This window comes from Enhydra lutris, unplaced genomic scaffold (genome assembly GCF_002288905.1).
Source record: "Enhydra lutris kenyoni isolate GAN:26980312 unplaced genomic scaffold, ASM228890v2 scaffoldscaffold42, whole genome shotgun sequence".
Taxonomy (NCBI): Eukaryota; Metazoa; Chordata; class Mammalia; order Carnivora; family Mustelidae; genus Enhydra; species Enhydra lutris.
In genome coordinates this window covers 14,812,348-14,824,582 of record NW_019154126.1, presented here as the reverse complement: position 1 = coordinate 14,824,582, position 12,235 = coordinate 14,812,348, and the positions used below count along the sequence as shown (strand labels likewise).

General features: G+C 33.6%; 1 protein-coding gene across 1 annotated transcript in view; it reads right to left on the bottom strand.

Annotated features, from left to right (window-relative positions):
- LOC111155517 (coiled-coil domain containing 7) overlaps positions 1 to 12,235 on the bottom strand; it is a 403,110-nt gene that overhangs the window by 367,689 nt on the left and 23,186 nt on the right. Inside the window, exons 4-5 of the mRNA XM_022515688.1 lie at positions 1,270 to 1,290; positions 923 to 955 (exon numbers count right to left, since the gene is read on the bottom strand). Of these exons, the coding sequence (XP_022371396.1) occupies positions 923 to 955; positions 1,270 to 1,290 (54 nt within the window). The remainder of the gene's footprint in view (positions 1 to 922; positions 956 to 1,269; positions 1,291 to 12,235) is intronic.

Below are 12,235 nucleotides of genomic sequence, written 5' to 3'. Positions count from 1 at the left end.
GTATAAAACAGAATAAAAAGAAGTAGCAAGATGAAAGAAGGCAGAAAACAAGCTAGATTGTTCAAGTTGAAAAGTATACATTTTATAAGAAGGGAGAACAGTGGACTTCACCTCAATCCTACATCTCTGGAAAGATAATGACCCATCTATCATAGGCAAAGAAGAGCTACTAACACTCTTCCAATGTCAGCCATATCTATCCTAAAGCAAAGGGTATATACAGACCGTAAAAGTCTACTCTGGAGCCAAAGGTAAAATAAGAAGGCGCTAGGAGACAGTTACAATTTCTATCTTTACTTTTTAATTTTATATCCCAAATAAATGAACTTATTTAAAGTACCTGGGATTCAGTGGTGCTTAATTGGACTAAATCATAAGCACAACCAACAGAGAACAAGAATCATTCTATAAATCACTGAGGCTACCCTAGAAATCATTCTGCTATATTAATAGCATAAATTCTTTCCCAAAATAGAATTAAAAACCCTTAAGATTAGAGACTACTAGCTTTCAAAATGGTCATAAAACATCTGAAAATCTAAAAAAAAAAAAAAAGATCATTAAAATAACATTAAGTTTAAAGAAAACCAAATATAATTTTATAAGTAAATATATTATACATACTTTTTTAAATACAGGAGAAATATTTAAGTTGCTAAGTTTTCTCTTGTCATTCTTTTATGTAAATTAGTAAAAATGATAATTAAATTTCCATTATTTAATTTTAGGAGAAAGAATGTGTCAAACAGAGCATTCCAGATACACATAGGAATGTAGTATGTAATCACTGAGAAACATTTTGCTCTACCCATTTGTTCCTTCTCTACCTAAATTAAAAGATTATTCAAAAATTTTTTATTTCAAATTGATTTTCAGATGAGACAAAATAATTTAATTTACAATTAAGAAATGTTATACTTACCTCTTCTATCTGATTGACCTGTCGTTGAAACCACTTTAAAAAAAAAAAAAAGAAATACTTATTGGCAAGCTATTCCAACATATGGGTACATATGAGTGCATTTGTATGTGTATGTGTGTGTGAGTTATCTATGAAATATTAACCCTGAACCAACATCATTATCATTTATCCTAGGGTTCAGAATGGAGCTAATGCAATGTACAACTCGAACATAACATTTTTAAATATACATAGTAGCAAGTTTGGGAGTTCTTTTTATTTCCTCAAAACTTAGAAACCTCTTCCCCATTAATATGTATTTCTGTACTAAATGTTAGTAGGCTTAAACTGCAATATATTAAACATACCTTAAAAAGAGATTCCAAAATCTGGAAAATAAAGTTTTAATTAAAACATTTAAAAATAAGAATTCTTCACAGTGTATGATGTGATGTCTCTATAATTCTCAACCAGAAAAATGCAAATTACAATTTACTAAAACTATAAATCTATAATCCAAAATCATAATTTTCATAATTACAGACACAGTTTTAGTATATCTTGCATAGACAACTCAATTCTAGAAAAATTTCCATCTCTATAGATCTATATTAGGATAGGCCAAAATAATTCACATATATGATTTCATATATTTTCTTAATATAGGTAAAGAAAAAAATTAGTAGTCCTCTTGGAAGAGATTTTTTTCATATAACAGAGAGTATAGTAATAAAAAGCATTATCATAAGAACATTATCTCTTCAATATGACTTTTCTCTGATAACAGCCCTAAAAAATCAAGCTATAAAATACTATACTATTACCTGATATTTTTAATGGAAAATGCAAAAAAATGGTTTGGGAGATTGTGACATAAATTGAATATCCAAAATACCAAGACTTAACACTTAGAAAATGTAATGTTAAAATGATTATGCTTGCCACACAAAATACAAGCCTATTCTATCACATCCAGGTAAAAGTCTTTAACCACTTTGTTGAAGAAAAATATTACTACATTCATTTAGGCATTAAAAAAAAAAAGTTGCTCAACTAAAAAATCAGGCTACTCTAAAATCTCTCTTCTGCCACACTAACTCTCAAGGAATAATTCAAAAATTGTGGTCCCACAGTCAAAAGCATCAGCATCACCTAAACAAAGATATTTGTTTGTATAAATTTGTGTAAAATTGTGTAAAAAAATGTAAATTATTTTTAATATTTTATTTATTTATTTGACAGAGACACAGTGAGAGAGGAACACCAGCAGGGGGAGTGGGAGAGGAAGGAGCAGGCTTCCCACAGAGCCTGATGCGGGGCTGGATCCCAGGACCCTGGAATCATGACCTGAGCCAAAGGCAGGCACTTAATGACTGAGCCACCCAGGCACCGCAGAAAATGTAAATTCTTAAGCCCGACCCCAAATGAATCAAAAGCTCTGGCAGTACGGTCAGCAATATAACTAGCCCTCCAACTGATTCTGTTGCATGCTAGGTTTTGAGAATCCCTGTGCTAAGTAATAAGAAATCAGAAATCTAAGCAAAAAGGGCTGAGACCCTCAAGAAAACATACCAAAGTAAATAAATATCCAAGTCTGAAGGAAAATAATTTCAGCTACACAAGGATTTAGAAACTAATGTTCACTGAGGCATACTACCTTGGAATAAACTCATTCTTCCCACTATCAACAGAGATTCCAAGGTTCTCAAAACCTCTTTTCCTATCTCAGATGATGATGAGAAACCATCATATATCAGTTCACCCATTCATTAGAGCCAGAGTTTATTTAAACCTTAAATAAACTATGTAAACCACTAAAAGCCTGGAGAACAAAGGCTTTCTCAACTACTGAGAAAAACATCAGTTCTAGTAATGTTGAATCTAGAACACTATTGGTAAAGTGGAAAATGAAAACTGATCAGAAGTGAGAAAATCAATTTTAGGCAAACACTAAACAGAAAGAGAAAATTCTATGAAAATGTGGAAGAACATATATGAAGTACCCCAGGAAAATATTAAACTTCCACCATTCTAATTTTAAAGATATTATCATGTAAGTGTGAAGCCAAAATAAAATTTATTTTATTTATTTTTTATTATTTTTATTATTTTTTATTATTATTTTAAAATATTTTCAGAAACTTTAAGATTCAGAAACGGTTTCACCACACATTCTAACCTAGCAAACTACAAAATTTATTCTTAGAAAAGTAAACACAAGAAAAAACTACCTAGGCAAGGTAACCAGTAAAAACCCTATTCTTTTTGTTTCAACTTTTTATTTAAATTCCAATTAGTTAGCATATAGGGTCGTATCAGTTTCAGGAGTAGACTTTAATGATTCATTACTTACGTATAACACCCAGTGCTCATCACAAGTGCCCTCCTTAATGCCCATCACCCATCTGTAATCCATCCCCTTGCCCACCACCCCTCCAGCAACCCTGTTTGTTCTCTATAGTTAAGAGTCTGTTTTAGGGTTTACCTCTCTCTCTTTTTTTTCCCTATGTTCATCTGCTTCATTTCTTAAATTCCACATATGAGTGAAATCATATAGTGTTTGTCTTTCTGACTCACTTATTTCGCTTAGCATAATATACTCTAGTTCCATCCATGTTGTTGTAAATAACAAATTTTCATTAGAGTATTTTTTTAACTCTTTGAATAAATACCTAGTAGAGCAATTGCTACATCATAGGGTAGTTCTATTTTTAACTTTTTGAGGAACTTCCATGTTATTTTCCAGAGTGGCTGGCCAGTCTGCCCTCCCACCAACAATGTAGAAGTGTTCCCCTTTCTTTGCATCCTCGCCAACATCTGTTGTTTCTTGTATTGTTAATTTTAGCCATTTTGACAGATGTGAGGTGACATCTAATTGTAGTTTTAATTTGTATTTCCCTGATGGTGACTGGATATTGAGCATCTTTTCATGTGTCTGTTAGCCACCTGAGTAAATACCCTATTCTTAAAAAAAATTGTGGCTAATGGGGCTGGCACTCAATGCTCCTATCATAAAAAGCTTCCTAAGGAGAAGATAGCATGATATTTTTTAAAGTGAAATAATAATCTGTAACTAAAATTCCAGATAGGCATATGGTATCACTGAAGCCAAGAGAAGTCCTGAAGGACTGGCAGCTTTTGCTTTGCTTCATGTAGCTCAAAATTCTCTCAAGGCAAAAAGAAACAAAACAAAACCAAAACAAAAGAACAAAAAAAACAAATAAGTGGAGGCCGTCTCTCACCATTGAAAGGCAAATAAACAAACCACAGCTCCCTGGAGCTGTTGTGGCAAATAATACACATGTCAACAGCATAGAAGAAAAAGCTGGGTAGAGAGTTACTTAGGAAAAAAAGGATTTTGAAAAGATCCCATATATACGGGGGAATCCTAATAAGCCATGCATTTGCCCAAGCCAGGACTCAAAATATCTGAGTAGACACTAAACTCTCACAGTTGGTTTATTTTTAGCTCAGAGCAAGCAGAAAATGAAAGCTAACTCAAGATTTGTAAACAGCCCGGCTAAACTCTGAAGGAGTGCCCCAACACAAAGCCAATCCTGAAGAAACGGGAAATAATTTTTTCTCCTTTTCCTTTTTTTTTTCTTTTTGTGGCTCAACGCATTTAAGGAAATATTTCTCAAATCCATCAACTAACCATAAGCAATAGGAACAGAGGCCTGAGAGACAAAATATTTAATCAAGGAATACAGACATTCAAAACAGCTTAGACTTCTGGTTTCCAACCCGGCATGCAGAGAGCCTGGATTAGTCAGTCACTCTGTCCTAACAAGAAAAGTTGAATGAACTGAAAATGAACAACTGTTCTTGTATCTATCACAGAATTGAGATCACTGAGCAAAACACATCACCAAAAATTAAAGAGACAAACAGATGATCCTGAGAAGCAGAAATTATCAGAGCAGAAATCCATGAGAACAAACCTCCACAGGAACTAGCAGTGAGATAAGAAAACCCAAGCTGTAAATGAACTGCTGGAAGCCCCGCATGGACATGTTCAAGAGTTAAAAACTTCAGTGGGAAAAAGTTTTGAGGAGTTTCTTTAAAAACTAAGCATACTCTTTTTTTTTTTTTTTAAGATTTATTTATTTATTTGACAGAAAGAGAGAGATCACAAGTAAGCAGAGAGGCAGGCAGAGACAGAGAGAGGGGGAAGGAGGCTCCCTGCTGAGCAGAGAACCCGATGTGGGGCTCAGTCCCAGGGTCCTGGGATGGAGCCCACATGGGGCTCCTTGCTCAGCAGAGAGCCTGCTTCTCCCTCTCTTTCTGTCTGCCACTCTGCCTACTTGTGCTCTCTATCCCTCTACCAAATACATAAATAAAATCTTTAAAAAAAAAAAAGACAGAGAGAAAAGAAAATGTATGTCCATACAAAAACCTGCACACAGAAGTTTACAGCAGCTTTATTCATAATTACTAAAACTTGGAAGCAAAGAAGGTGTCATTCAGTAAGTGAATAGATAAACAAAATGTGGTACAACTATACAATAAATCACTCTGCACCAAAAAAAAAAAAAAAAAAAAAAGCTGGCAATCCATGAAAAGACATGTAGGAATCTTAAACGCATATTACTAAGTGAAAGAAGCCAATCCAAAAAAGACTATACACTGTATGATTCCAACTATATGGCATTCTGGAAAAAGAAAACTAAAGACATAAAGCTATCAAGGGTTGGATAAGGAAAAGAAAATGAATATGTGGAGCACATGGGATTTTTAGGGCTGTGAAACCATTCTGTATGATACTGTAATTGTATCATTTTACATTAGTTAGAACCCATAGAATGTACAATACCAAGAGAAAGCCTTATGTAAACTATGGACTTTGGGTGATGATGATGTGTCAGTATAACTTCATAGATCTTACAAGGATACTACTCTGGTGCATGATGTTGTTAATAGAGGAGGCCCATGCATACATAGGAATAGCAAGTATATGGAAACTCTCTGTACTATATGCAATTCGGCTGAGAACATAAAATTGCTCTAAAAATGAAGTCTATTTGGGGGCACCTGGGTGGCGCAGTGGGTTAAAGCCTCTGCCTTCTGCTCAGGTCACAATCCCAGGGTCCTGGGGTCGAGCCCCACATCAGGCTCTCTGCTCAGTAGGGAGCCTGCTTCCCTTCCTCTCTCTCTGCCTGCCTCTCTGCCTACTTGTGATCTCTGTCAAATAAATATCTTTAAAAAAACTAAAAATAAAATGAAGTCTATTTAAAAAATAGTAGCTTAGAAAAGTCACTAAACAAAAATAACAAAATTTACAGAGAGGGGGAAATCTGATATCCAGAGTTACCACATAAAATACTCAAGATATCTTGTTTTCAACAAAAAATTATGAAGCAAGCACTCAATGAAACAAGAAATTGTGACTTATTTGAAGGAAAAAATAAACAGATACTGTCCCTAAGGAATCTTACATGCTGGACTTAGTAGACAAAAACTTTTAGTTTACTGTCTTAAATACACTCAGTGAGCTAAAGGAAATCATGCACAAGAATTAAAGGAAACAAAAAATAGTATTTTAACAAATATAAAGAAAGATACAGAAATTACAAAAAGAAACCAAATTCTAGAAATGGAAACTTAAATAACTGAACAAAAGAAACTATAACTGAAATGAAAATTTTACTAGAAGGTTTTGACAGCAGCAAGCAAAAGAATCAGTCAATTTAAAGACAGACCAATTGAAATGATCCAGTCGAGGAGAAGAAAGAGAAATGAATGAAAAAAAGGACAGAGCCTAACAGAATTATGGGATATCATCAAGCATATCAACATAGACATTATAATACTCCCAGGAAAATAGAAAGAAAAAGGGGGAGGGGAAGAATAAGGAAATAATTACTGAATACTTCCCAAATTTGAGAAAAGATAAGGATTTATATGTCAAATTCTTAGTAGAATAAATGAAAAAGATCCATATGAAGACACATTATAATAAAACTGTTGAAAGCCAAACACAAATATAGAATCTTGAAAGCAGCAAGAGAGAAGTAATATGTACGAAAGTTCTTCAATAAGAGTAACCACTTATTTCTCTCCTCAGAGACTATGGATACCAGAAGGTAGTGTGGTGGCATATTTAAAATGCAATTAATAAAAAATACCAAATGCCAAGTATTACATATCTGGAAAAATTATCCTTCAAAAATGAAGGAGAACTTAAGGAAAAAAAGCCATAATTAAATGTAAGAAAATTATGAGTAAAAATAAGTAAATATGACAGCATATACATAAACTGTGGAGGGAATAAAAGGAACAAAAAGAAGTTTTTTCAGACTGTGTTTGAACTTAAATAACTGGCAATTTAATAGAGACTGCTATATGCTTAAGATGTTATATATGAACTTCATGGTAACCACAAACCCAAAATCTATAAAAGATACAAAAAAGTAAAGAGAAAGAAGCCAAATATAACAATATAGAAACTCCTCCATTACAAAGAAGGAGAGCAAAAGAAGAACTACTACAAAATCAACCATAAAATTAACAAAATGACAATAAGTACATACTATCAATAATTAATTTAAATGGTCTAATTTCTTAGACATAGGGTGACATAATGAATCAAAAAATTTAAGAATCATCTACATGCTGCCTAAAAGAGACTCACTGCAGACCAAAGATACATACAATCTGAAAGTGAAGGAATGGAAAAATACTGACCCTTACAAATGGAAGAAAAAAAAAAAAAAAGCCAAGTAACAATACCTATATCAGACGTAATACTTTTAAACAACAACTAACAAAAGACAAAGAAAGGCATTACATAACAATAAAATAAAGAGATCAATACCACAAGAGAATATAACAATTGTAAACATCTATGCATCCAGTATTAAAGCAACTAAATACAAAAAGCAAATATAAACAGACATAAAGGGAGAAACTGATTATAATACAATAACAGTAGGAGAATTTAACATTTCACTTACATCAGTAAGAAGATCATTCAGACAGAAAATCAATAAAGAAATAAAAGTCTCTGAATGACACATTAGACCAGATAGACATAACACATATATATAGAACATTCCATCCAAAAGAACAGAATCTATATTCTTCTCAAGGGCACATAGAACATTCTCCAGAATAGATCATATGTTAGGTACAAAACAAGTCTCAATAAATTTAAAAACTAAAATAATACTATTCATCTTTTTGAACCACAATGATATAAAATTAAAAATCAGAAGAAAAAAATGAAAAAAATATAAACACACAGAGGCTAAACAACATGCTACTAAACAACTAAAGGGTCAATGAAGAAATCAAAGAAAAAAACTGAAAAATACATGGAGACAAATGAAAACACACTGTCTAAAATCTTTGAGACACAGCAAAAGCAGTTTTAAGAAGGAGATATTTAGCAACATAGGCCTACCTCAAGAAACATGAAAAAGTTCAAACAAGCAATTTAACCATACGCCTAAATGAACCAGAAAAAGAACAAACAAAGCCCAAGGTGAATAGAAGCAAGAAAAACTAATAAAGATCAGAAGACAAATAAATAACAAGACTTTTAAAAATGCAAAAGATCAATGAATAAAACCAAGAGCTGCTTCTTTAAAAAGATAAACAAAATTGATAACCTTTAGCCAGACTCATCAGAGGAAGAAAAAAAAACCTCAAATAAATAAAATCAGAAACAAAAGAGAAGAATCAACACCACAGAAATACAACAGAAAATAAGAGAATACTATGAAAAACTGTGTGTCAGCAAACTGGACACTCTAGAAGAAATGGATAAAATCCTAGATATATACATACTGTAAGGGCCTATTTAGCCAGAGCAATTCCATCTGGTTAAACAGTAAAACTTAACCTGACCCTGCCCTCCCCCAACCCCTCTCACCTCCCCACCCCCCGACAGGGAAACTTATTTAAAAGCAAGTCCAGGAAACCAGTAAAATATGGTCAACCAGTCCCTGATAACAGAGCCCAAATACAAGGATGGGTCAGGTCAGGTGGAGATAACAGAGCCCTAATGCAGGGATGAGTCGGGCCAGGTGGAGACATCCAATCAGTGGGGCGTGCATACTGTCTCCCTAGCTACCAAGGAGTGTGGGCCCCACCTTTTGGGTGCCTTTTGGGCGCCAATCCTGACCAAGGTGATAGGCTAGTTCAAATAGCTACTATGGGGTGAACTGTAATTCAATTGGCCACCCATGTGTGACCTAGCATGACTGTGCAGGTTTCTCTGTGTGTTGCAATCTCATTGGCCACCTGTGTGTGGCCAGGCCCAACCACATGGCCTTTGCTCTATAAAAGTTAGTCAGTAAGGCAGAGAGGGGTCGCCCTATCTGTAAGAGGCGGCCCAGAACGGTCGGTTTGATTCTCGATGCTTGGCGCAAAATAAAGCTTTGCTTGACTTTCACTTTGTATCAGTCTCGCTCCTTTGATCACGGACCTATCATTGGGGGACCTTTCAATACAGTCTTCCAAAACTGAATCAGAAAGGGACAGAAAACCTGAAGACCAATTACTAGTAATGAAATTGAACTGGTAATCAAAAAACTGCCAAAAAATAAAAGTCCAGGACCAGATGGATTCATAGGCAAATTCTAACAACATTTAAAGAAGGGTTAATACCTATCTCAAACTATTCCAAAAAATCAGAAGAAAAAAGAAAGTTTCCAAATTCGTTCTACAAGGCCAGCATTGCCCTAATACCAAAATCAGAGAAAGACAATACAAAAACAAAACAAAACAAAACAAAAAACTAAAGGCCAATATCACAGATGGACATAGATGCAAAAATTCTCAACAAAATACAGGCAGGCCACATTCAACAATACAGTAAAAGAATCATTCACCACGATCAAGAGGGATTTATTCTAGGGTGCCTGGGTGGCTCAGTTGGTTAAGTATCTGACTTCATCTCAGGTCATGATCACAGGCTCCTGGGATCAAGCCCAGTGTCAGGGCTCCTTTCACAACAGGGAGTCTATTTGTCTCTCTCCATCTGCCCCTCCCTCACTCGTGCATGCTTTCTCTCTCAAATAAAACCTTAAAAAAAAAAAAAAAAAAAGAAGGATTTATTCTGGGGATGCAAGCATAGACTTAATATTCACAAATTAATGTGATGTAGGATTAAAATCCACATGATCATCTCAATAAACATTTGACAAAATTCAACACCCATTCATGATAAAAATTCTCAAAAAAGTCAATATATAAAAAAGTCAATATAACAAAGCCATATAAGAAAAAACACAAGCTAACATACCCAATGGGGAAAAAAATAGAGTTTTTCCCCTAAGGTCAGGAACAAGACAGGATGTCTACTTTCACCACTATTATTCAACATAGTACTGGAAGTCCTAGCTACAGAAATCAGGCAAAAATATATATATATAAAGCATCCATATTGTTCAGGAAGAAATTAAGCTGTTGTTATTTCAAATGGCATAGTACTATACATAGGAAACCCTAAACTATTAGAACTATTAGAAATAATAAATGAATTTAGTAACACTGCAGAATACAAAATTAATAATCAGAAATCTGTTGCATTTTATACACTAATAAGAAAGTAGCAGAAGGAGAAATTAAGAGAATTCTATTTATAATTACACCAAAAAAATTAAATACCTAAGAATAAATATAACAAAGGTGGTGAAAGACCTTTACTTTAAAAACCATAAAACACTGATAAAAGAAATAGGAGGAGGACACAAATAAATGGAAAGATATTCCATGCTCATGGATTGAAAGAATTAATACTGTTAAAATGTCCATACTACCCAAGGCAATCTAGGTTTAATGCAATCTCTATCAAAATAACAATAGCATTTTCACAGAACTAGAACAATCCTAAAATTTGTATAGAACCATCAAAGACCCCAAATAGCCAAAGCAATCTTGAAAAAGATAAACAAAGTTGAGGTAGCAGAAATCCAGATTTTAAGATATACTATAAAGCTATAGTAATGAAAACAGTATGGTACTGGTACAAAAATAGACTCATAGAGCAATAGAACAAAATAGAAAATCCAGAAATAAACCCAGGCTCATACAGTCAATTAATCTACAACAAAGAAGACCAAAATATACAATGGGGAAAAGACACTCTCTTCAATAAATGGTGCTAGGAAAACTGGACAGCTATATGCAAAAGGATGAAACTGGGCCAATTTTCTATACCATACACAAAAATAAATTAAAAATGGATTAGATACCTAAATGTGAGACCTGAAACCATAAAGATCCTAGAAGAGAACACAGACACTGTGGTTTTGTTTTGTATTGTTTTGTTTTTGACACTGACCATAGCAACATTTTTCTAGATAGGCCTCCTAAAAAAAGAGAAACAAAAGCAAAATAAACTATTAGGATTACATCAAAATAAAAAGCTTTTGCATATAGCAAATGAACCATCAACAAAACAAAAAAGCAATCTACTGAATGGGAGAAGATATTTGCAAATGATGTATCTTATTAGGGGTTAACATCCAAAATATACAAAGAACTACATAACTCAAAACCAAAAAATAAATAAATAAATAAAAATAAAGGCAGGCATGACGGAGGAACAATACCAAAAAAAGCAAAATGGCAGTCTTATACCCAAACATGTTAATTATTACATTAAATGCATATGATCAAAACACTTCAATTAAAGGCATATTATCATCAGACTGAAAATTTTTTTTTTAAATTTGTCTATAAGAAACACATTTTAAATAGAAAGAGATAAACAGGTTAAGTGGAAGAAATACCATGACAACACTATCATAAGAGTAACTGGATCAATATCAAACAAAGCAGACTACAGAATGAGAAATATTATTATAGACATATGAAATACTACTTCATAATAACCAAATGGTTGGTTCATCTGAAAGGCATAATAAATTATTGGATTCAACTAGTCATGTTTTGCTTAGGATTTTTACACCTATTTACAAGCAATATTACACTGTAATTTACCTTTATTTCAATGTCTACATAAGCTTTGGGTACTAGAATATGTTAGCTTCTAATAACAAGTTGGGGAATTATCTCAGTTTGGGTTCCCCCAAAAGCAAATACTGAGACAAGAGTTGTGTGCAAGCAGTTTGTAAGGCAATCCCAAAAAATATGGGAAGAAAGTGGAGAAATCAAACAAAGAATGGTGTGTATAGACCATAAACATGAGTTGTTATTAGAAGCAACTGAGGCTCAGTCTTATAAGGGACCATTTTAGAGCACTGTAAATACACTTCATAAATGTCCACAAAGGATACTTATTCATCAATTCTGGGAATATTAACTCTGCATCAATTCCAGCCTGCCAGTCAGGCAAAAACACACAATGTACTTCAGTTAGAAGCT